Source organism: Tachypleus tridentatus, chromosome 13, assembly GCF_004210375.1.
Source record: "Tachypleus tridentatus isolate NWPU-2018 chromosome 13, ASM421037v1, whole genome shotgun sequence".
In the NCBI taxonomy this organism is placed as follows: Eukaryota; Metazoa; Arthropoda; class Merostomata; order Xiphosura; family Limulidae; genus Tachypleus; species Tachypleus tridentatus.
Window position 1 is genome coordinate 122,640,232 of NC_134837.1, and position 26,031 is coordinate 122,666,262.

Sequence of the window (26,031 nt, forward strand, 5' to 3'; positions counted from 1 at the left end):
CATCTTTAAAGGAATGTATCTGTGCGAATAATATCGAAAAGGTTACGTCAGCATAACTTCTTTAGTGGTATAACGGGAAATTTAGGCCTCTATATCGCGAGAAACTGGTTTTTTGATACCTGCGGTGGGCAGAACACAGTTAGCTTATTATATGTAGCTTTACGCTTAACAACAAACAAACATTTAGAGAGGAAAAATGTATTTGTGGTTCTACAGATGCAATAATCTTTATATTAACGTTCAATATAACTTTGATTCGAAATATTTTTATAATATGTATTAATATGAAATTTACGTTGATGAAAACAAAAAAGTTAGAATTTACCTATGAAATTAGATAAATATTATGCACTTAGTCCAATAGTTAGCCCTCTTCAAAACGTAAAAAATATTGTATACATACCAAATAGTTCAAGAATTAGATATTTTTCAAAGAAGTAGACATTTTCATCAATGTTTATAAACCGTTTTTTATGACGCCACTGATTGACTATGAATATCAATTCGTAAAAACTTGTGATAATCTTAAGTCACACAGAAACGAGTTAAGTAAATATTTAATTTTATTAATGTTGCGACCGTGTGAAAAAAAAAGAAAAAAAAGCATTTGAGAATCACAAAAAAGCGGAAATGGTATGATGTCATGTACTTGTCGCGTGATGTGCAATGAGTCCGTGGTTGTGTAGAATAATGGCGTGAGATAGTTTAGTTTACTGTGGTATGCGAAAGCTGTTATTATTCTTAAATTTTTTCTTAAACTATATAACTGTACCATGTACAAAAGGAATTGTAATGTGTTAACTGACTAAACCTTTTTGTATTTTGCTAAATTATACTTGTATATCTCATATTTATAGTTATTAGGCCTAATACTAATAGTAATATAGTTAGGTAAGTTACAGAACTAGAACTAGCCAGCCTTTTAATTACTGCTACTACTGTTATTCGTAATACAGGTTTCGGAACTTTCGTGGGCATATTAAATTAATAATTGCCTTCAAACAAGTTTCTAGAGTTGATACAGAACTTGGATTTTAATTCTACAAACTACCACACCAGTACCAGTGACGTGTGTAAATTGCAATGAAGTTTCAGAAGTTCGAGACTTTTTCTTTCTATCTGACATACATCTGCCTTCTATTAACAGGGGTAAGTATTTCAGATACTGTTTTTATTATTTTAAATATTCGTAATTGTAATATTACTGTGACTAGTAGTAATGGTCAATATACTACTATTCAGCTTTAGAATAATATTAATAAATCCATAGAGAAATAACATCTGTACTGTTAATATAAAGTTTAATGTATTAAAATGTACAGTAGTTAGCTAGTGTTAATGTTAGTGTTACTAGTGATATTAGCTTGGCCTTTACCCTAGGCCTTTTTTGGTTTTATGAAGTGTTTCAATTGATGTTATTGTCAAACCTTGTTTCATAATGTATCAATTCAAATTGTTAACAAAATACATTTTTCTGCCTCACTTAGAATTTAGAATTTCATGTGTTCTAAGTATCTAACACTGACAGTTTTATGAGATGTATAAATACCAATATTATTCAATTGTAAGTTAGAATGTTTATAAAGTCATTAAACATGTATAATCCTAAAATAATTAGTCATACATTTACATCCAAGGGAAGGCTGGTCAGATAAACCTTGAGATTTAGGGCAACACTATATTTAATATTTGTGGACATATTTTTGTACACTCAATTTTACTTTCACTGGTATGCTGCTAGGGTCAAAGTCTGCACTTTTTTTTTTTTTTTTTTTATAGAGGAGAGCACTGAACTTTGCAATTTAAAGATACAGGTCTATAGTGAAAATCTTTTATGTATTAATGTTTCAAGATAACAACAAAAGAAAAACTGGTTAGGTTTCTAAGAAGCACTGCAAGTTCCTGAAAATTCTAAATACAAATGAAATTTAAATATGCTAACCTCTAAGCTTCAAACCAAAACAATGCATTCAGTATATTTTTTAATGAGGTCTGGGTTACATACAAACAGTAAACATATCACAACAATATTGCCTACAATAGGAGTACAGTAAAGTGACTGCCAATGCCAGAAAAATATTAAACATAATGAAAACCATTGAAAACTGCAGAATATATGTATATATTTTAAACATTGTCTTATTTCTTAGCAGTTTTAACACAAACCATAAATTATGTACTATTTTGTGTACATCAAGTTGTTGTTGAGCTGTAATGTCATAATGTCCTATTAATAAATATATTTAAAGTCTTGGATGCACGTAAGGTTTATATTGTTCCTGTGTTCCTTGGCAGTGTTGATGGGTATGGAATTTTCATACAAAAGACTTATGGATATAAAGTGTTTTATCTTAAATGAAATAGATTTTGTAATATTTGAAATATTAATTTATTTTTAGGTTTTTTGCTTTTCCAAAATTTTTTTTTCATAAATGTCCAATTTTGATTTCATTGCACTTATTATAAAAGTGCAAAATTGGGTATTCAGTGTCTTCCATCCGAGTTCTATGTATACAGTTAAATTATGATTGTTAATACATGTATACATGCACCAGTTTATTCTTTTTAAACTGTAGGAATAAAAACTATTAACACATGGTAAAAGGCTTAGACTGTTGCACATCATTGTTTTTCTGCTGTTTGTATAGTATTCCATTTAAGGAATGTATTACGATAAAGAAATATTCAAACAGCTGGGTCATCAGTGCATGTTCTTTATCTGTCAATTCTCGATAATTTTTTTCCTTTTCACTGTTAAGTAAAACAAAATTTTAGATACAAAATTCTGATTTTTTTTTTTTTGTGGGATAGGGAAGGGGCAAGTAGATTTTTGTTTTATATTTTGGCTTGTGGAAGGAAGGGAAAGAAGAAGAAAGAATACTAAGAAAAAGGAAATAGTGCAAAAAAATCAACTACATATTTGCTGTTGAATTTTGGATGCTATTATAGTATGCAGTCTATACAGATACTATTGTTATCACTGTTTTGAAACTTAATTTCTTGCTAAATTATTTATGCATGCCCAAGTTTTTGTTAAGCAAATAATGTTTTTGTTAATTCTGTGTTACAAGGGTGCCTTCATTTTAGGTACTGATTTTGAATGTTGGAACTTGTTTTATTCCAATTGCAGTTGCCCCCAAAATATTATGTAACAATATTTTGTACTTTTGTTTTTGTTTAAAGGCATTATTTAACTGCCATCATCTGCAGGTAAACAAAAGGTAAATCTTTTATGACAGTATCTTTGTGGACTGTACACTATAGTGTAAATACCTTTGTAGACCACATGCTATTGCGACAGTGGGTTTTGATAATAAACTGTTATGGTGCTGCTGTGAAAAATATAAGAACTGTTTTAAATGATATGGGAAAAGTCTTCTGTTCGGAAAATAACTTTCTTGTGGTAGGGGTTTAAGGCAATACTATAATGTGAATAAGAGAAGTGAATATTTTCATGAATTTTAGAAAACTGAATTATGCATGCAGCTCAGTTAATATTTCTTATCAATGTTCTAAAATTATTTAATAGTTACTGTGGTTAAACATGTTCAGTTAATATCTCTTATGAATGTTCTGAAATTGTAACTTGATAGTTACTTTGGTTAGGCATGTTCAATAAATCTTTTATGAATATTATAAAATTGTGACTTGATCATCAGGAATGTTGATTTTTTTGTATCTTGTACTATATCTTATTGTAATTGATAAAACTTTTGAGAATTCAGAACTATAATTGGAGTTTGTTTTCTGATAATTTTATATTGTTTTTCTTAAGTAATTTTTAATAATGTTGATGCTCTGTCATAACAAATTGCTCTTTGTGGTTGGATGTTACTGTGGCATCATTTGTAATGTTTTTGTATGACGAGTAAGATAGAAATACTTGAGAGGTATATGACTTAGCAGCATAGAGCTTCATCATAAGCTAAAAATTTGAAGATAGAAGAGATCAGATTTGTCATCATTATGATTGTTATTCAGTGTTGTAGAGTGAGTACTAATTTTGAAACTGGTTACAGATGAGATGTGATTTAATAAGTTTGTCATCATTATGAATGTCATTTAGTGTTGTAGAGTGTGAGCAAAACTAGTGTAATTAAGATATGTTGGTTTAATACGTAAGCTGTTTGGAAGTCTCTTAAACTGTGAATGAAAAACAAAATAAGTTATCATGAAGTATTATGGAAACTAGTATTGAGGTTCACTTCAGTTAGAGTGCTATGTACAGTTCAGTTTCATTCTCTCTACAGAAAATGTGTTATGATTGGATAACCTTAAATTATTCTTGAGAGTAATCTGATTTTTGGGTCCTGAGTTTAGGCATAGTATAAGGATATTTTAAAGAAATTATGATGAAAGAATTGACTCCTGTCAGTGAATCTGCATTTGCCTGGAACTTAAAAGATCACAAAACATCATTGGATTAGGATGAAGAGGAAAAGAGGAGTCAGAATCAGGAAGCACTGGTAGACATCTTGGACTATATAAAAGACTTGTCGTATGAGTCGATGTTATGATTTTAGTTGTGAGCTCTGGCCATACATCAGTTTAAAAACTTTAAAAGAGCAGGTAGATCAGAACCTGGTATGAAGAAATAGCAAAAGAAAATCAGGGTTCAGAACTTTAACAAGTTTTTGGCTCTCACACTTAAGACTCTTCTCTGATGGAATGGTCATGTACTGGTTGACATTGACATTGAAGTTTTGAATATTTAAAGGAAGCTATACAAAGGTTATCTGTTTTAGCTGACCTTCATTTTGACCTGACAGGGTAGAAGAAAGTCAACTAGTAAACAGTACGTAGTGCTAATGTAATCAGCTAATGGGATTTGACCACTGATCTTTGACATTTATTATGTACCATTGGCTACAAAGTATATTGTATGAATTGCATCTGTGACATGAATTATGGATCTGTGGGTTCTCATGCTAGCCAACACTTTGCAATAAATGAATTACATTGGAAGGTGTTGGAAAAGTTAAATTGGATAGGTTTAACATGCTAGAGCTTAGGACTAAGGCTTGTTTTCTTTTTTTTTTATTGAAGTGTATTAACTAATAAGGTGATTATAAATCAGTTAAAATGAATGCATGATTTCATCTGTTTAAATCTGTGGGTTAGTTAATTCTATACTTTTGATGATTGTGTAGAACTGCGAGGTTTGTTTCTGTATATTTTGTTCTGTGTCTAATGTATGTTTTCTGTTTACAGGCATGGTTTAATAAACAGTGAAATCTTGTAAATTCTTAATAGTTTTTATCAGAAATTTCAGCAGTCATTTTGAGTTGATTGGGAGGCACAGTTTTATATCTAGATATAAAATGAATGAATGTAAATTAGCTTCAGACAGTGATGCTACATTTTATGTTCTGTAAAGTTCAGTAAATATCCCATTGACATATTTTTATTTCAAATGATTTACCAAAATAACACAATAACTGAAACCATAATAGATACTTGTATGTGTGTAAACATGGCTTGTACTTTAATAATTGGAGAAATGTAATATTGTTGAGGAAGAATCATGGTTTTTAAGCTCGTTTATTGGGGAAATATATGTTATAAGGTTACATAATTTTGAATGAAGAAGTGAAAATTAATAAAAGACAGTTATAATATGCTGTAAAGCAAAACATGATAGTAGTTTTAGAATTCAAGATGAAAAAGCATTATAGCTTGAAATGCAAATCTCAGTTCTATTTTGAATCGGCTCTTTTTCTCAGTCCACGTGACACAGGCAATTTATTTGACGTAAAGGTGTTTTACGTTGTACCATTTGGTTTGTTAGATAGAATGTTAGATGTGCATGTGTTTCTAAAAGTATATCCTTCCATTTTATCTCAAAAAAGTGGCTACATGTTTTCCAAAACAGATATCAGAACTTTAATTGTGTAACTTTATACATCATCTATATCAAATGCACATGTTAAGGAATTAAAGTAGATGACACAATCTTTGTTTAACTACTGACATTAGTGTATGTTTTCCCTCTTGCTGAAGTGACATGAATTTGTACTGAAATTTATTTATTTGGATATGGTAAGTAATTATGAATTGTACAAAAGCCAAATGATTAAGATAATTGTTAGAAGTTAGAAAAGATGAAGTCTATAAATAATGCATTATCATCACAAAAGCCCTTGTAGTTAAGTTTTTGGCTGTTTCAACATAATCAAAACTACCAGGTTATTAGTACAAGAACAAAGAAACAGTTTTTTTAGCTCATTATTTAAAAACCTGAGAATAGTCAGTGTATAAATTAAAGAATTGGAAAGTTATTTTTGTCATAAGTTAGAGAGCAGCAAATTTTCTGTTACATGTCCATCAGGTATCACATCAAGTTGTTTGTCTGATGGATCAGGAGTCTGTTTGGGAAAAGGTTAAGGTTTGTTTCTGGTTATTAAGAGCAGAATAATTTATTTTTTATTATTATTCATGTCATTTTCTTTATTGTTATGTGCCTGCTTGGTTTTAGGACTAATTCACTACAGTGCATTGGAGATGGAAAGATGTATTATGGTATCTATAGAAAGGGTTTTTTATGGGTCATGTAATATTTTTGGGTTTATTGGATGTTCGGAGATGCTTTGCTTTCTCATTGGAGCATTGTTAACTTGGAGTAAACATATGATTGTATGATATCAGTCAGTAATACATCTCATGATGAACCTACCATTTTTTTCATGTTACTTCAACTTAAATCTAAAAGAGAACAAATTTATGGTTTCAAAATTCGAGGTTCTTTCCATACAACCATATAGAAAGACACTGGTAACTATTTTAATAAAGTGCGACATAAAAATAGAAGAAAGAAATGTCTAGAATCATGGTGTTTGATGCAATAACTACTGGAGGTGAGTGCAACCAAGAAATAAAAAATAATAATAATAATTTTCTTTCTTTGTGAACCTGACGATGACCGAAGGAGGTCGAAACATTGTTTGCTTTTCTATTTAAAATATTTTCTCAACCCAAATGAGCCGTTTTTGCATAAATATTAATAAAGGTTGTTAAGAAGTTACAGCTGGAAGTTACAATCAACTTAATGTATTTCATAGTTTTTGTAACTAGTTTAGTTGCATTTAGAAAAGTTGGAATGCCAGGTAACATTGTTGAGGAAGAACCATCACCTTCAAGCTTGCTTATTGGAGAAGTATATTGATTTAATAATTAGGGAAATGTGGTAACGTTGTTGATGAAGAACCATCATCTTTAAGCTTGCTTACTGGAAAAGTATATTTACCTGATTAGCAAAATGTGACATGCATTATTTGACTAATGAAGTCTCGTGACCATTTCTACATATTTTAGGTTTTATTTGTTTCTTGCATGATACAGTAGTCCAGTCTTTGTGAAAGCTATTTGTATTTCATGTTATAGAAATCATTAACACTTTTTAAAGAGTTAGTATTTAATGTTAAAAATTTCTATGGGAAATTTTATGTTGCAGTTCAGTGTATACTTTATGTGAAAATGTAATGTTGTAACAATGTCTGTTATTAGAGGATAAGATAATTTAAAATTATACATTTTAATGAAACCTGATTTTATATGTCAAGGTCCATGGAGAAGAGGGACAGTGTATCTGGTATGGAACTTGTGGACAGAGTGACTTTGGAAAAGATCTCCCTTGTCAGTATGATGGACCTCCTAAGCCATTAAGAAACAATAAAACAGTCTCTGACTTAAAGAAAATATGTCCTGAACTTGTCCCAGGTGAGGATTGAGGAAACTTGTAGAAAGCACTAGTAGTAAATTTAAATTAGTACAGTGTAGTTTAATTTTTTAAAAAAGAAATTGTATATAAATATTCTTAATTTTTACTGAATTTATTTGTAAATAGTAATTAGAAGACTACAATGTTAATTTATTTTACTAAAAATAAATTTATGATGACAAGAAACCCACTCAAAGCAGAAATGTATTCTAAGAACAGTTGGAATGTGTATTAAACATTTAATTAAAACAAAGTACAAAACAATGTTTCAATTGTTTTCTGGATCATCATGTTAGTTTTAATACCTGTAACAACTAGCTTTAGAATACAAAAATGAATTCAGTGGTGTATTTAGAAGTTGATGACTGAACTAATGTTTCTCTGTTCACCATAAGTGATTACACTCTTACCTATAATTAATGTTAGTGGAATATTTAGAGCTCAGTGAAATAATTCTTTGTTCACTATAAGCTATTGCATCTTTTACCTCAACTTTCTAGATGGAGAGGACGAACCACTTGTTTGTTGTGATGAGAATCAGATTGAGAATCTTGTTTTAAACCTGAGGACACCTGAAGCCCTCGGCTTTGGTCGATGTCCATCTTGTATGAGCAACTTCAGGAAAAACTTCTGTCAATCTACTTGCTCTCCCAAACAAAGCACTTTTCTAAAGGTGATAAGTTCAGAAAAGAATGAAGAAAGCAAGGAGAGGGTCACTGGTCTTCAGTATTTCCTGTCAAAGAGGTGATTATTTATCATTATGACATCAGGAGTTTGATTCCCCCCCCCCCACACACACACACACAAATAAGCTTATGATATATGAATTGTTAAAGGAAAACAAAAATGTTTCAGTTTATCCTAGTGAAAATCTGTTAAATTCAACATTTGTCTTGAAGGTACACAATACAATGGAATATTAAATGTTTTGTAACTTGAATGTTTCGTTTATACCTCGACATGCAAGACGAGTATTGAACACTTTCTTCTCTTAAACTACAGGTATTCATGCATGTGTATTGTCTTAGTGACATTTAGCTTGCTTACTTAGAGTAACAAAATGTTTTCACTGGGACATTTTGAAATCTGTCAAGGGATGATGAAAACATAACTGGAGTTCTAAAAAGGTTGTCTGTGTTTTTTAAGTTTGAACAACTTTTTCAACTGTTAACTGTTAATACATATATTGGATATATGAAGAAAATTAAAAACTGGTGTTTAAGATTATAACACAAAGTGAAATTAAACTTTGAAGACAGTAGATTATTTTTAAGTAACAAAGGAAGGAACAAGCTAAAGTTACTAATTGTATTCTATGTCTTAAATATGTAGTGTTGTAATAGTCATAGTATTTATACAAAATAATTCACTTTGGCCTTGCAGTATAAACTAGTTTATGAAACATTTTCTTCCAAGTTTGTCAATTATTTTTTATGGCCTTGTTTTCTGAATAGGTTTTTTTTGTGACAAACTTTTTCATGGAAATATAAAAGATTTACATTTGTGTTGAATCATATTAAAGATTTGTGATAAATTGACAAAAATTACAGTATAAAACAAGTAAAATGTGTAGTTGGTGTTTAAATATACAAGTAAATAAGTTAGTTGGTGGTTCCATTTTAGTGTTTGAAAGATACAGGTAAACCAGTTAATTTGTGGTGCTTTAGCATAGTGTAACAATTAAGCTAAATTTGTAAATTAGTGGCACTGGTTACTGTTCCTATATATTGGATATATACATATTTAATCTCAATTTCAACAATACTGAGAGATTATAGGAATATAACTAAACAATTAAAACTGAAGAAAATACTTTAAGATCTCTGCAAATGTAATTCCACAAAAATGCATATTCTAACAGAAGAAAAAGTTAGGACAACATACCCCTAATCGCTAGTGTTACCCCCTTTGGGTGAAATAACTGCAGTGAGATGCTTCTTGTAGCCATCTACCAGTCTCTGACATCGGTCTGAAGAAAGTTTGCCCCACTCCTCAATGCAGAAGTCTTTCAGCTGTGAGATGTTCGAGGGGTTTCTTGCATGAACAGCCCGTTTCAAGTCACCCCACAGCATCTCAATGAGATTAAGATCTGGGCTTTGACTAGGCCATTCCAGGACTCTCCATTTCTTAGTTTTCAGCCAGTCCTTGGTGGATTTACTGGTATGTTTTGGGTCATTGTCGTGTTGCAGGGTCCAGTTCCGTTTCAGCTTTAATTTTCTTACAGATGGACTCGCATGTTCCTCAAGCACCCTCTGATACACAGTAGAATTCATGGTGGATTCTATGATTGTGAGCTGTCCTGCTGCAGCAAAGCAGCCCTAAATCATGACACTTCCACCTCCATGCTTCACAGTTGGTATGAGGTTCTTTTCCTGGAATGCTGTATTTGGTTTACACCAAACATGTCCTCTGTTCTGGTGTCCAAATAATTCAATTTTGGACTCATCTGTCCAAAGAACATTATTCCAGAAGTCATGGTCTTTGTCTACATTCTCTCTGGCAAACTTCAGTCTGGCCTTGATGTTTCTCTTAGAGAGCAAAGGTTTCCTCCTTGCACACCTCCCATGCAAGTTAAACTTGTGCAGTCTCTTTCTGATTGTAGAGGCATACACTTTCACATCAACAGTAGCCAGAGCCTGTTGTAGGTCCCATGATGAGATGTTAGGGTGTTTGGAGGCCTCTTTTAGCATCTTGCGGTCTGCTCTTGGGGTGAACTTGCTTGGTCAACCAGACCTGGCCATCTTTGCAGTTGTTTTGAAAGCCCTCCACTTGTTGACTATTTTCTGAACAGTGGAATGGTTGATTTCAAATTCTTTTGGGATCTTTTTAAATCCCTTATCAGACTTGTAAGCTGCTACAATTTTCTTTCTGAAGGCCTCAGACAAGCTCTTTTGTTCTCACCATTGTGCTCACTCTCACTTCAACAGTCAGGAGCACACCAAACTAAATGTGTGAGGTTTAAATAGAGCAAGCCTTATTCAAATGCTGAGTAATGATCTTCTAATCATGTGCACCTGGTGCAATACACCTGTGTGAGTTGAGCCATTTTAAGTGGGAATAAATGTGGGGGTGTCCTAACTTTTTCCTCGGTTAGAATATGCATTTTTGTAGAATTACATTTACAGAAGATCTTAGTATTTTCTTCAGTTTTAATTGTTTAGTTATATTCTTGTAATCTCTCAGTATTGTTAAAATTGAGATTAAATATCTATATATCCAAAAATGTTACAAATATACACAGGCTTTCATAGGGTGTCCTAACTTTTTCACATGACTGTAGGTGGGGATCAAAGTATCTTTGCTGTGACCTATTACAGAGTGCCATTCAGTGTGATATTAAGTGTTTTATGTCACTTTATCAACTATTGCTTGTACCTTACATTACTTGCTTTCTTTCTTCTACCACAATCTACTCGTAAATATCAGATACAATATACATGAAGATTGAAATAAAACCAGCTATGCATTTTGTAGGTGTAAGAGGTTATGAAATGCAATGTGCAAACTGTATGATGGACAGAAATATCTTTAATCTTCACATGAACATCACTTTGTAATCTAATATGTCTGAGTTACACTGACATTGTGAGTTCACAGACATATCTTGAATACAAATATTTTGGTAATTGATCTGATTTTTTGTGTACAATGGAGTTACTCATTTTATTTAAAGTTTCCACATTTTGTTTAGATAATACATAGTAAATTGGTAATTTTGTCAACATTACTTTTGAAGTACAGAGTTGGTCCAGTGGTCTTACTCTGTGCACAGTCGTTGATACAATTATTCAGATTAGTTGTTGCAGTTGTATTACTGTTTAATGATAGAAGAATATTGTTTAGTTGTTGGTGATGTATTACTGTTTAATGACATGATTGAATCAGTTATATGGTGGTGATGTATTACAGTTTAATGATGCAAGTAAACTGATTACTTGTTGGTGTTTTATTACTTCTTATCAATTTAAAGGTTTTCAGATGGTCTGTTTGAATCGTGTAAGAATGTGGAAGGTCTTGTCCCGGGATCACCGTTGCTGGAACTGATGTGTGGCATGTGGGGACCAGACTGCACTGCCCAAAGATGGTTAGATTTCATGGGTACAACTCCATCTGCTGGAGGCTTTGCACCTTTCCAGATTCTGTTCAATATAACTGAAGAGTCATCTGTAACAGTGAATGGCCAGACTTTTACTCCTATGAATGAGCCAACTTTAAAGTAAAAGTCATTTTACTATGTTTTCTTTTTAAAAGCAAGAACTTTAATGTGTTATTACCACACTAATATGCAGTTCTGTTAGTTTCATCATTAAGGAGAATTGTCCTGGAATGTATCTGAATCATGTTGTTTGTTGTGTTATCAGGAGGGTCACTCTGTATCATGTTAGCATGTAACTATGTTAGATATGTCATCATTAGAGTGATCCTAGAATGTTTGTATGACATTAGTTTTTGTTGTTTTTTTTTGGTAGGGACAATTATATTGCTTATATATATATATATATATACACACACACACACACATACACATTATATTTTTGTGTGTGACTTTGTTGCTTGTGCATTAAGACTTTTGTGTGACTTTGTGGTTTGTAAGGTTAATTTTTTTGACTAAGTAGCCTATACTTTGTATTATTATTTATGACTTTATGGTCCGTACATTTAGATTAGTTTTTGTGACTAATTTTTTTTACTTTGTATTCTGTACATTTAGTTATCTGTGACTTTGTGGCCCACACATTTAGATTAGTTTTTTTTTGTGACTTTGTTGCCCATACATCTAGATTAGTCCTTTATGTTATGTATTACACCTTTATATATAAAGTATATTCATGTTATCCAGATGTTCTGAAGCAGCTTACTTGGGTGGTTATGCTTGTTCTTGCCGTGACTGTAAAGATTCTTGTTCAATGGAAACCTTAGCATTTGAAGTTCCCGAGGAGAAAGAACCTTGGCAGATTGGTAGGCAAGACGGAATGATTGTCCTTATGAGCATCGTCTTCATTCTCCTGTCCCTGTTCATTACAGTTGCTTATGTATGCACATGTTACACCAAAGCACAGAAAGTTTTGTGTAAGTGTGGTCAGCAAAAACCTTTAAAACTGTGCCTAGTTAAGTAGAAATAGGGTAATCAGAGTTCAGTGCTTAGGCATATATTATTAGTCTTTTCCTTAAATTAATTGGTAAGTTTATTCATTGTCTGTTTATAATTTAACTGCTTTATCAGTAACAACCCTGTAAATTTCTGTGATTGTGCAACAAGTGTTAAAAATTGTCATGTAGGAGGTCAGTACCTGTTTGTAGAAGAAAAACTTGATTTTGTTGTACATTCTTTCTCACTCACTCACACACACACACACACACACACACACACACACACACACACACACACACACACACACACACTTTGTTTTTCCATAAAGGAAATATAATGTTGACAATGAAATGCTATAATAAGTAATTATTGTTAGGGAATCTACAGATGGTGATAATAATGTTCCTGAAAGTGATGCTATGCTTGTATTACTTTTTAACCTGTCACATTATTGATTGTTTATGTAAAGGGTTAATGTTAGCTACATTTTTAGCTGTTGCAATGTCTGTTGCTCATCTCACATTGGAATAAGTGATTACTGGAAAGTAATTTTCTTCTTAGTGGAAGAATGTCAGTTTATTTTCACTTACACAAACCTGTCAGTTTGCATGGTACCTTAAGAAGTTTTGAAATACTCTTTTATTGGTTGTTTTTTTTCACATGGTTTAGAGTGAAGTAAATATCAAAACAGAATAGTTCAAAGTGCTAGTGGTAGGTGACAGAATAGCTCGGTCATTTCTACATGATTTTTGTAACCTGTGAGATATGTTCTTTGTTCCATTTTGTATGACAGAAGATAATGTATTCTTTCTGTCATCAGGTGGTTTTGGGGAAGTGCTCTCTCCCCGAAGGCTTGGCCATTTAAATCCCCGCAGCGTGACAGCAACAGGTGTAGATCTGGGATCTCTTGAAGAAGTGGAACCTCTTCGATCAAAGCAGACAAGTATGTTACACACTCAGTTTTTGTTGTACTTGTTTGTGGATCACAGTAACCAATTCTGAGTTCTAAAATACTTGTGTTAAAATAAATAATTAAATCTGAAGTTAAAACCTGCCATAAGTATATTTTAGTAAGTATGACATATAGCAGTGAAAAGAAACATTATTACCATGTGAATTATGTGAAGTAGTACAGTTTACATTAGTATGAAACAAAGAAAAGTGACTAATTTCATGAAAGTTATTACAATTCTTATCAAAACCATTTGATTGGTAAATATTTACCAAGTGTTTGGAAAATTTGTTATGTAAGTTGTTCAGCATCTGATAATTTTATATTCTTTGTGTTGTGTGCTTGAGTTGTGACTTAAAGTGAATATCTCATGTTGATAATACTTTTCCTAATTTTTTTTGTTACTGGTGGCATGAAAAATGAAGTTACTACCATGATTAGCAATCTCTTTTTCTGTTTTTAACTTTGTATAGTATGAAAACACTATTTTTACATTGGTTATCAATCAAAATGTAAGTTTGTTGAAGTCTACACAGTTGTGCTGTTATCTTGTGGTAGTATATCGAAATATCAAGTATGTTTACTCTATATTTGTTTAGCTTTTGGCCTGTTTATAACATTGGAAATTATCTTCTAAATCTGTGCTGGCATCTAGTGATGGTTATCCACAATATTGTAATTTATGCTATGGGCTTTGGCTGCAAGATGATTAGTGTTTTCAAACTAAGTCTTTTAAAAAGAATTTTGAGAATTTAATAGGAATTCTGAGCATTAGATCAGTGATACTCGACTTGTGTGCCACGAGAGATTGGCAGGCATGCATCGGTGTTTTTGAAACACATTCAACTTTCTTGGGATTTTACAAGTAAGTCAAATACCTCAGTTAATAAAAGCTACTATAGAGACACTCTGAAACCTTCCAAAACATTTGATGGTTTTCATTGAACTTGATCATTGAGAAGTTCATACTTAAATTTCATTCTCGACTGCAACGGTTTGACTGTTAGTTTTATTGTGGTGCAACAAGTGCTTCGTTTGTCAGAAATGATGCATCAAATAATCAAACTGCTTTCTGGAACACGTTATCATTCTGCGGTAAGCTACAGCTACTACTCTGTAGGTAGGAATTTTATATCAACTGCAGAACTTTGTGCTTATTGTGTATGAATTAGCTTTATCATTTATCCATGGAAAAATATTTAAGTAAGTCTGGTGCTGCAAAGGAGAATGTGTTGAATCAAAAGCAAGGAATCAAACAAAAGTACAAAAATAAATACATCAAATACGGTTTTATTGCTTTGGAATCGGAACATTCTCAGTTATCATTCTGCCTGCTCTACAGTGCAGCTTTATCAAATGAGGTGCTTGTTCCTAGCAAACTGAAGAGACACTTGGAAACAAAACATTCAGCTGTGAAGGATACAAAAGAATACTTCAAGAATCTCGCAGCTCAACAACATGAACAATCAAGGAAGCTTGTGAACTATATGAAGCTGCCTGAAAAAGGATTGATTGCAAGTTATAAGGTTGCTCAGTTGTTGGCAAAATGCAAGAAAGCACATATGGAGGTCAAATCAGTCATAGCACCAGTGTTAGCAATCATCGTTGAAACTATGCTTGGAACGGATGATGCCAAAAAGGTTAAGCAAGTTCCACTGTCCAGTGACAGTAGATTTCGCACAGAATTGTAGACTTGTCATCGGATTTGAAGGATCAAGTTTACGAACACTTCGAAGCCTCTGAAGATGAGTTGTCTCTGCTATGGTCTCTTGAAGTTAATGACTCTACTGACATTAATGGAAAAGTTCTGGCTTTTGTTCGATTCATAAAAGATGGGAAAAATCATAAACGAATTCTTATTTTGCAAATATTTAAAAAGTACAGCAAAAAGCCAAGACATTTTTGAGTTGGTGAATTAAAACATTTTGCTCTTCAAATTACATTGGAATACCTGTGTCAGCATTTGCACCGATGACTGTCCTTCAATGCAAGGAAAAAAGAAGGAATTCGTCACTCTGGTGCACCAACAAAATCCAAATATTAGGATTGTTCACTGCATGATTCACAGAGAGGTTCTCGCCTCCAAATCTTTGCCAAAAGATTTGCAGTCTGTTATGAATCAAGTTATTCAAGTGGTGAATTTCATCAAGTCTCGGCCACTTCAATCTCAACTTTTCTCTCTTCTCTGTGAGGCGATGGATTCAGACTACATAAAGCTACCTTATCACACTGAAGTTTGCTGGCTTTCGAAAGGAAAGGTGTTAAAGCGTCTTGTCCAACTAAAAACTGAAGTAATTTCTTTCTTGAATTTTCTTTTCATGATGAGGTGTGATGACTGCAGGTTCAATTTCTCTCCGACTTGTTTGACAAATTAAATTCTCTGAACTTATGTCTCCAAGGACCATCTGAAAACATTATTACTGCAATGTCCAAACTGAAGGCCTTCAATGAAAAGGTGACACTGTAGACGAATAAGATCTCAAAGTCCTTGATTGTTTTCCTTCTGTTAACGAATGTCCGTCAAAGAAGGAAATTGTCCCTCAAGTTTTAAACACATTAAATGACTTACAGTCTGCACTAAAACATTACTTCCCGTCACTTGCTGTTGACGAATATAAATGGGTAACCAATCCATTTGAAATCAATGAGACAACAAATCTTACAACTGAGGAGGAAGAACAGCTCAGTGATTTATGAAACGACAAATTTTATCAGTTATTATTTCCCGAAAAGAGCTTGGATGAGTTTTGGATCTCCATTAAAAATTCATATCCTGCAATTAGTTCAAAAACAGTCGAAGTTCTGCTTTCATTTGCATCTTCGTGGTTTTGCAAAATTGGATTTTCAGCATTGACTGAAATTAAAGCTAGAAAGAGAGAGAGGCTTCTTACAGTTGATGATGAAATGTGAGCTTGTTTATCTACATTAGTGCCTTGCTTCAATTTGATTTGTTCTCGGAAGCAGCCACAAGCGTCACATTGAATACATATGCAAAAATAAAAAGTTTTAATTTTTCTGCTATACCACAAAATTATTAAAAAGCCTTAGAATGACACTCACGGCCAAAGCAAGCGATAGTATTGTCAATGTACAGATGACATTACTATCACTTGCTTTGGCCGTGATTTTTGTTCTAAGGCTTTGTAAGTTAACTCTTCTGTGTTAAGTGTATCTAAATGTGATGCACAATGATACTGATATTGCTTGCTCTGGCCGTGATTTTTGTTCTAAAGCTTTTTAAGTTAACTCTTCTCTATTACGTGTGTCTAAACGTGATGCACAATGACATTATTATCGCTTGCTTTGGCTGTGATTTTCGTTCTAAGGCTTTTAACGCTTGCTGTATAATGTGTAACTAAAAAAATCGTTAAGGCTTTTCAGGTGTGCTGTGACAATTTTCAGATTGTCGTAGTGTGCCGCAAGTCAGAAAAGGTTAAGAACCACTGAATTAGATAAAAGTTTCTTCAAAACCACCATTCTGGAATGGATTAAGAAACCACAGCACCAGTGGGAGAAGACTGAATTATGTTGTTTTTTGTCATCAATTCCGTGATGGTGAAACAATTCCAGAGATATTGAATCATTCTTTTTTGTCACCTTAAAAAGTGTAAATATTCTCGGTTGTAAAGTTTATGTTGAGCTTTTGTATTGGATTTTTACTGTAGAAAACTGAGATGGTATATCTTTGTTTACCAGGCATTTTTACCTGTTATCTGTTTAGGAAAATATCTTTGTGTTGGATCAGTTAATGTGAATAAGTCAAGCATTTTTCACTTTATTTAGAAAATAGATCAATTCTTGTGAAAAGCTGAAAATTCCTTTTAAAATTACATTTCATTTTCTTTTCATTTGAACATTATAGTTGTTTAGAAAAGGATGTCGGCAGTCAATCAGTTTAAAATAATGTTCGAGTTTGTTTGTTTGTTTTCAGTTAATTTTAAATTCAAAATTTCTACTGAATAGTTCAGATTATCTCAGTGTAACACAATTTCTCAATAGTTAAAGTCTGATAATAATTCGTTCTTATTAATATTGAAGTTGTTATTAGGATATTTGACACAGATGATGTCTTCCTGATAACATGGTTTAAAAAGAAAATGTTTAAATGTTTTCAGATTCATCACAGCATCAGTCAGGTGATAATATCATGTTATCATCTTCCACTACAAGCAGTTTCAATGAGGGTGAAGTGGACAAGAAAGTAAAAGCCAATGGAACCCCCAAAACCCAGATACTGGATGATATATCCTGCTTTGAGAAACTTGGAGCAAGTACAGAACGAATTTTAGAATCTCTCTTTTGTAGGTGGGGAACATTTGTTGCCAGTCACCCCTTACCCATCACATTACTTGTCCTTCTAGTAAGTATACTACTTGGTCTGGGGCTCATCTTCAAGTTTGAAGTTACTACCAATCCTGTTGACTTGTGGGTGTCTCATTCCAGTAAAGCACGGCAGGATATGGAGTACTTTAACACCCACTTTGGGTGAGTTTTTTTTATTCTTTTAATGGTTTTATCTGTCCCTACTGTTTGTTTCTCAGTAAATTGCTAATTTATGTGTATCTTTAAAAAAAAAACCTGTCAAAAGGAATATTCTGTTCTGTTGATTTAAACAGAACAAAATATTGCTTTTGAGTGTTATATCATAGCAGTTGTGTTATCTGTTTAAAAATGTAAAAAATAAGTAGCTTTTTTCTTCCAAAAGAAATGTATATAATATGCTTATTATGGTTAAATATCCCATTTATACAAATAGTAGTAATTTAATAAATGGTGTTGAATTTCCAGGCCTTTCTATCGTGTGGAGCAGATTATCATAACCCCAACAAACAATGAATCTTTTGTAGCAGAAGTGAACAAGGATGGTTTTGCTAACTATACATGGGGACCTGTGTTTAGGAAGGACTTCCTTCTGGAGGTATGTTTCTCTGCTTACTATACATTGGAGTTCAAGTTTAAAAATTCCTTCCTGCAGGTGAGCTTCTTTGTTAACAATGCATGGAGACCAGTACATGTACTCCTATGGGTACATTTTCCTGCCCTCTGTATATTTTTAAAACTTGTGTTTTGGAAGGACTTTTCTAAGGGTGAGGTGAGTTTCATTAGTAACTACATTTGGAGACCTATGTTTAGGAAAGACTTCCTGGTTAGTTTCATAGTTTGAGGTTAAACTTCATTTTTTTTTAAACAACTTGCACCTGACAAGGTCTTTCTTTGTCTGTTATCCAATGTAGTTGAAGTGTTTTGTCTTTATCATTTATTCTTGTATTTTTTATGATAATGTTAGAATAAAATATTCTAACATGAATTTGTAGTCATTCAGTATGTTTGGATCAATTTGATATTAAATATTAGTTCATACTTTTAAATTAATGATATAGACACTTGGGATGATAAAAAGAATTTTCACTGTTTCTCGCTTTTTCTCACCTGATGCAAAGCATCCGTTAGTACAACATCATTCGTGGTAAGAGCATGTATATAAGAACATCTGAAAGTTCAGTAAAATTAAGGACTTGTATTTACTCTTTGGGTATTTTTTCCATACTTATAATGATGGTTTGTTTAAACATGAAAAAGCCACTGAATGTTGAAACTAACTAAAGTCCATGAAATATAAATTAGACACACAAAACAGGAAACTATTGACTAACAGTAATTGTCAATCTAATGTTTAAAATATATTTTTCTGAGGTTGAAGTTGTATGTAGAAAATGGTAAATCTTTTAATGAGATTTAACATTTTCTCTTTCTCCAGGTTCTGAACTTGCAAAGAAAAGTAGAAAGTCTGGTAGTGAGTAAAAATGGTAAAAATATCTCCCTGCCAGACATCTGTCTTGCTCCACTGGCTCCAGAAAACAAAGCTTGTGTTGTGCAAAGTGTATTTGCTTATTTTCATTCATTCTTCAGTGAAGGAGAAATGTCTCTACCTGCTGAATACTTATCTCATCTACTGGATTGCACAAGGTAAATTTTCTTTTTCTGTTGTTTGGGATAATATTTAACACATTTTTATGAAAATATAAATATGGATATTAACTTGCAAAAGTAGGGAACTTCCTATGGGTGATGGGCTGTCAATTAATCCTTGGAGTAACTTTCTACAGGTTATGGGTTATTACATAATCCTTGGAGATAGTAACCCAACTTAGTATTAATTTTCTTCAGGTTAAAATTGCTAACTCTCAGAATGGTGATCATCTGTCAAAGGTTTTAATGAGTGAATTAAACTACTTTAATATCATGGCTTACAAATAAACTTGGCTTAAAACATAGTTAATATTTCAAATTGTTTGTTTTAATTTCTTATAAGGCAATATTTAAAAAAATTCTCAATTTCCCCTCATGTAAGAAGAAGGAATTACCTTGAGAATAAATGTCATAATTCTCACATGAGGGGAAATTAAGAATTTTTTAAAATATTGCCTTATAAAATAAGTATGAAATTTAACAAATTACTTATAATACTGTCATTGCTCAGGCAAAGCTTAGTTTATATAGCTTTCAGTCTTATTAGGTTACAAACCATCAAGTAAAAAGTTAAACGCCACTTACTGTGTTCATCCTCTTTCAGATATTAAGTTCTCTCCAATGTTTAATACTATATTATAACTAATAGAAAGGCAAAGTTTAAATCTATCAAGTGGTGTATCATATTTTGTTGTTTTCCATACAGAGAATTGTGTATTTCACTTCCATTCCAAAATATATTCCTGCAGGAAACACAGAAAGTTTAGCTAAATTTTAATGGCTTTTGTCACATAGAAACCCATAAAAATTGTGATGGTTATGGGGCATTGCCTGTTTTGTGCTTGGTGTTAATTTGTGTTCCAAATTTGGAACATCATTTAGTTAAAAATATTAGTGTAGTAGTACCATTAGTATTAAAAAACAAAGTAGGGTAAAGTGTATTCAACAGCTGATAGAAAAAAAGCCTCAGGTCAGTGCTTTAGTTCTTGTTTTTTAATGTTCATTGTTTATTTTTACTGTAAAAACAACTAAAATGTAAAAATTAGAAAAATGAAGTTTTTTTATGAGGTATGCTCATGAGTGGTATGCATTATATCATTTGACACTGTAATGTATTCAACACGTGACATACAACTTGTATGGCATAAATATTTGTTAAATACAATTCAGAGAACAGTAAAATGTATGCAGAAAAAGATGGATACTTTTATGAGTTTAAAGCTATTCAGGATAAAGAAATGTAGTTTCACATTACAATTTTAAATCATGCTAAAAAGAAGATAGGGGTATTTTTTTGGTGGTTATAAGGTTGGTCAATTTGATCAAACCTTTACAGAGATACAACAGTAAAAATAACATAATAGATAAATATGAAATTTAAAAAAAGTTTAATTATCAGGAGGTTATAAAGATTTTACCCATGAAATTTGACAGTTTTCAGATGTAGAAGTATTTTGAACCTTAAAATAAAAAATTTGTATACTAGGTAGGCAACATTTGAAGAAAAATACAGGAGCAAATCCTAACTTAAAAAAACCTTAAAATTATAAAAAAAGTATATTTTGTACAAAAATCTTGTATGAAGCTATGGTAATGAAAACTGGTTGCATGATTAGTTTCTGGAACTGAGTCTACAGTGAGGGATTTAAGGGTTTTTAGAGATTGTGAAAGTGAAATTTGAGATTTCAGAGACAAAATGAAGTATTTTTAATCTTAACATAAGAGTTACTTTGGGTTTGGACTAGTAAAAAATAAAAATTATTTACTGAAAATATGCCACATTTCATAACGATAAATTTACTTTATTAAAAATTATTATAATATGAAAATTATAACAGCTACAGAATGGTTATGATCTTGGCTAATTCAACCAACCCCATGGTTGTAGAGTTAACTACCTACTGCTGATGTGTCATTATTTAGTGACCTGATTTAACAAACTACAAGTAACCTATCAACTTATCCTGGGATATCATGACCCAATTTATCTATGAATAAATAATGTCATCAGCTTACCCTTGAAATTAATAACCTGTTTAACTATTTGTAAGTGTCATCAACTCATGCTTGGGGTTAGTAACTCAACAGTTTAGATTCAGTTAAGAAGACTCATGTTCTACTACACAAATGTGGATGTCAATACAAAGTTTTGTGAGTTACTAGTAATTACAAAAATATGTTGTATTTATTTCTTAGTACCGTATTTGAATGCATCACTACTTAGGTTAGTAAGTGTTAATATCTGGTATACTAGATATTAACTGAATTCATTGCTTTACAGTAATGGCTACCAGTTCCACTGTCTTGCTCCATATGGTGGCCCCCTTGTACCTCCTGCAGTTGCTTTTGGTGGATTTGAAAATACTTTCCACACGGCGTCAGCTCTTGTCATCACATTTCCTGTGAACAATTATAACAGTCCTGAGCTGAATAAGGATGCTTTAGTGTGGGAAGAAATGTAAGTTGTGTCTGTAATTGTGAGACATTTATAAACTGGTTTAACAACTACTGAGACACTACTAATAACATATGTGTATAAACTTATTGTATTAATGTAATGTATTTTGGATCACTTAGACCTGTTATTAGGATGTAACATTTTCAGTGGTGTGTTAGGTAGGGGCTAGAGGGGGCTCAAGGTTTTAATGGGAGTCCATTGATAATTTTGTTCTGTTAAATTACATGGGATATAGTGCCCACAAGCCCACACAACCTTAAATCTGCCACTGAACATTTGCACAGAATTCACCTTGGTAATATAACTCTCAATGTCTTGTGTGAGAATGTAAACAATTACTGTGTCTTGGTACATACATGTAACTATTTATTCACTAAAAAGTTCATGTTGTTAACATTTAGTAGGTTTTGGTCAGTGCCATTAACATTGTGTAAGAAAGATTCTTTCTGTGTTAGTACTTTTTGTATGCAATACATGATACACATTGTGTTAAAAGAGAGAAAGAAAAGATCTGCAATAAAGATTTAAGGCCATTTTCAAATTGCTCTTGTACTGGCATTATTTTAAAATATAAAAGAACTATGTAATTTAACTTTCTAATTTTAAAATTAACATATAATTACTACCAGTAACACTGCTGAGTGGGCTGTTGTTTGTGCTTGTAATTACTAATTGTAATGTTCATACCTCATTGAAAAAATTTAGAAAAGTGAGCATTTAAAAAGAAAAATTCTGGGATGTACTGCACGAGAAAAGGGTTTGGATTCTGCTGATGTAAACTATATTGTTTTTATATAACAATGGTACTGTTTATTGAAAAAAAAATTTTATGAACTTCGATATTTTTAGGACTGTTTACAAATTGCATCACTAAAGATACAATTAAACCCACAGATATTATTCTATTTATAAAGACACTACCTTTCTTTAAAATTAGTTTGTGTTAAAGAAATGTTTTTTGTAGATAACATATTTTTCTAGTTTTAGTATCTTGAATACCCAAAGTGTGAATTTTTTTATGAATTTTTGTTTGTGGTATCACTACATGACACCCCATTTTATGTTGGTCACATACATTGAAACATACACAGTGTTCATTATAGTAAGATATTTTTGCATCTTGTGATGATAAAAAAACAAACATACCTTAATTTCTGTCATAATTCTAATCTTATTATTAAATAACTAAACATTTACTTGATCTCTTGTTGTAGACCTGATCTGGTGGATGTTCTGAACTTTAATTGTTTAGCACTTGATTTTTCCTGATGAATCTAATCGGGTGGAATCTTTCTTACAGGTTTATTGACTTCATGAAGAATTTTAGCAGCCCCAATATGACAGTTGCTTTTAAAGCAGAGGTATGTTGAATTTGATTATTTCTTTCCTGTTTAATTAATCTAATTATAATATTTACAGCTATGAACTTATTAATTAGATTTCAAACTCTTTGAATCAGAGAAGTTCCCATGCTATTAAAATTCATTTACAGAATGATTTCATTCTTATACTAAATATCAGCTATTTTCTTACTGAATCTTAAGAAATGCTCTCCTGTTTTAGGATTCTACTATCTATTATTCCATTAATCATTTGTTTTGTTTTCTAATGAATCCTTCATCCATAAACAAACATTATTCCATGTGTTAGAGCTTCTACAGTTGGCTATTTCAACCTTACTCATGTTTTTTTTTCTCTTCAGCGATCTATTGAAGATGAATTAGAGAGAGGGAGTCATTCTGACATCATAACAATAGCCATCAGCTATATCATAATGTTTGCTTATATTGCTATTGCTTTAGGAGAAGTAAATAGCTGCAAGACAATACTGGTAGGTTTCTTCTCTTTTCATTTAGTTTGTACAACCATCTACCCCAAGTTAGATATTCAGTTGATATGCAACTTTTATTTAAATATTACTAAATTTCTTTAAGCTAAAAAAATAGTAACTGTCTTGTTATTGGTTAATCATTTTTCTGGTGGATTTTTACACTGACTGATTTCTAGAGTAGTTTGTGTGTGAGAGTGCATGTTAAAGATCCAATAAAAAGCCCTTTATTTGGTATAGTCTAATAGAAAACCCCCCAGTGGCATAGCAGTATGTCTGCAGATTTACAATGCTAGAAACTGTTTTTTTTTACCTGTGGTGGGCAGAACATAGCCCATTGTGTAGTTTTGTGCTTAACTTCAACTGAACAGAAAATATTAATAGTGTAATACTTCATTATGTTGGTATTTAATTTAATGGAGAAAGAAAGCATGAATTCTGTTATGCTGATTGTTAATTTAATATGGAGTATTTACCTTTTTACAGGTTGAATCAAAGATATCTCTTGGCCTGGCTGGAGTTGTGATTGTGTTACTGTCAGTTGTGTCTTCTCTTGGAATATTTTGTTTTGCAGGAGTTCCAGCCACTCTGATTATTGTAGAGGTTATTCCTTTCCTTGTACTTGCTGTGGGTGTGGACAACATTTTCATTCTGGTACAAGCTTATCAAGTAAGTGTTCTTCAATATGGTGGCTGTGATACAAATGGTTTGTAAAGTCATTCCTTAGAAACCTGTTGGAAGCAAACGACTGATTTCATACATAAACTACTTACCAAGACTTTGTATCTCAAGACAGCTGCTAAGAGTACTAAAACTTTTATTAAAATAGAGAACAACCATAGGTCAAAACTTTGTTCTATACTTTGTTTTAATAAAAGTTTTAGTACCCATACCAGCTGTCTTGAGATACATTTTTACTTCAGGTGGGTTTGTTGTCATCACTAATTACAGGACTTTATTAATTCTAAGGTATTGTTTTGTTAATCAGTATATTAATCACTTACAGTTTTTAGTAGCTTTTAAACAGAACTTTTGGCCCTTGTTTTTAGAGAGATGAACGTCTGCTCCATGAGACAATGCAAGAACAGATTGGTCGTGTGACTGGAGAAGTTGCACCTAGTATGATGTTATCTAGCATTTCAATGTCCAGCTGCTTCTTTATTGGTGAGATTAATGTTCACAGTTGTTTATTTTTAATGAAAATAAAACAGTACTATCTTATTGTATTTTCGCTTGATGGCAAAAGAATCATGAAAATAAGCTTGAACGTAAAATGAAGGTAAAAGTTTACCTGGAGAAAGATGTGGGGTTGTTGTGGTGATGGATTGTAATGTGTTAGACAAAGGATTAGGTTGTGAAAGTGGTTTATGATATGTTAGACAAAAGATGAGGTTGTTGTGCTAGTGGTTTATGTTGTGTTTTGATAAAGGATGAGGTTGTTGTGCTAGTGGTTTATGTTGTGTTTTGATAAAGGATGAGGTTGTTGTGGTGTAATGGGTTATAATGTATTTTGTAGGTGCTCTGACTGAGATGCCAGCTGTAAAATTGTTTGCACTTTATGCTGGAGTAGCCCTTTTAATCAACTTTCTTCTGCAGATGACCTGTTTTCTGGGACTATTTGTTCTTGACACCATGAGACAAGAGGTATGGTATATGTGATGATGAAATAGTCTCAGCTCTTCTGATGTAGTACATATAAGTTTGTTACAGGCATTTAGCATCTGCATGTGGTAGTAGGTATGTTTGGAAACTTTCAGTAGCCCTTCAAGGCAAAAATACATTTCAAGGGTTATTGGAAGTTGTGCTTGGGTCTTGAAGGGAGGGGGAAAAAAGAAACAAATTGCAGGCAATTGCTTGAAATATGTAGTCCATAAAAATTTTTGGTTTTCATCTTTATTATAGATCTTTATAAACATTTATTTAAGCAACCTATACAAATGAAACACCGTGTGTTTGTGTGTATCACTCAGCCAGCAGCATAGCTCCAAGGGAAAATAACTTTGCTTAGACTCTA

At 32.2% G+C, this 26,031-nt stretch overlaps 1 protein-coding gene across 1 annotated transcript in view; it reads left to right on the forward strand.

Annotated features, from left to right (window-relative positions):
* Positions 1 to 642: 642 nt before the first annotated feature.
* Positions 643 to 26,031, forward strand: part of LOC143237522 (NPC intracellular cholesterol transporter 1-like) — a 39,047-nt gene continuing 13,658 nt past the window's right edge. Inside the window, exons 1-15 of the mRNA XM_076476880.1 lie at positions 643 to 1,149; positions 7,560 to 7,716; positions 8,218 to 8,461; positions 11,688 to 11,933; positions 12,558 to 12,787; positions 13,630 to 13,752; positions 17,877 to 18,246; positions 18,550 to 18,679; positions 19,520 to 19,728; positions 22,013 to 22,189; positions 23,490 to 23,550; positions 23,892 to 24,020; positions 24,504 to 24,686; positions 25,067 to 25,181; positions 25,534 to 25,661. Of these exons, the coding sequence (XP_076332995.1) occupies positions 1,084 to 1,149; positions 7,560 to 7,716; positions 8,218 to 8,461; positions 11,688 to 11,933; positions 12,558 to 12,787; positions 13,630 to 13,752; positions 17,877 to 18,246; positions 18,550 to 18,679; positions 19,520 to 19,728; positions 22,013 to 22,189; positions 23,490 to 23,550; positions 23,892 to 24,020; positions 24,504 to 24,686; positions 25,067 to 25,181; positions 25,534 to 25,661 (2,568 nt within the window). The 5' untranslated portion in view covers positions 643 to 1,083. The remainder of the gene's footprint in view (positions 1,150 to 7,559; positions 7,717 to 8,217; positions 8,462 to 11,687; positions 11,934 to 12,557; positions 12,788 to 13,629; positions 13,753 to 17,876; positions 18,247 to 18,549; positions 18,680 to 19,519; positions 19,729 to 22,012; positions 22,190 to 23,489; positions 23,551 to 23,891; positions 24,021 to 24,503; positions 24,687 to 25,066; positions 25,182 to 25,533; positions 25,662 to 26,031) is intronic.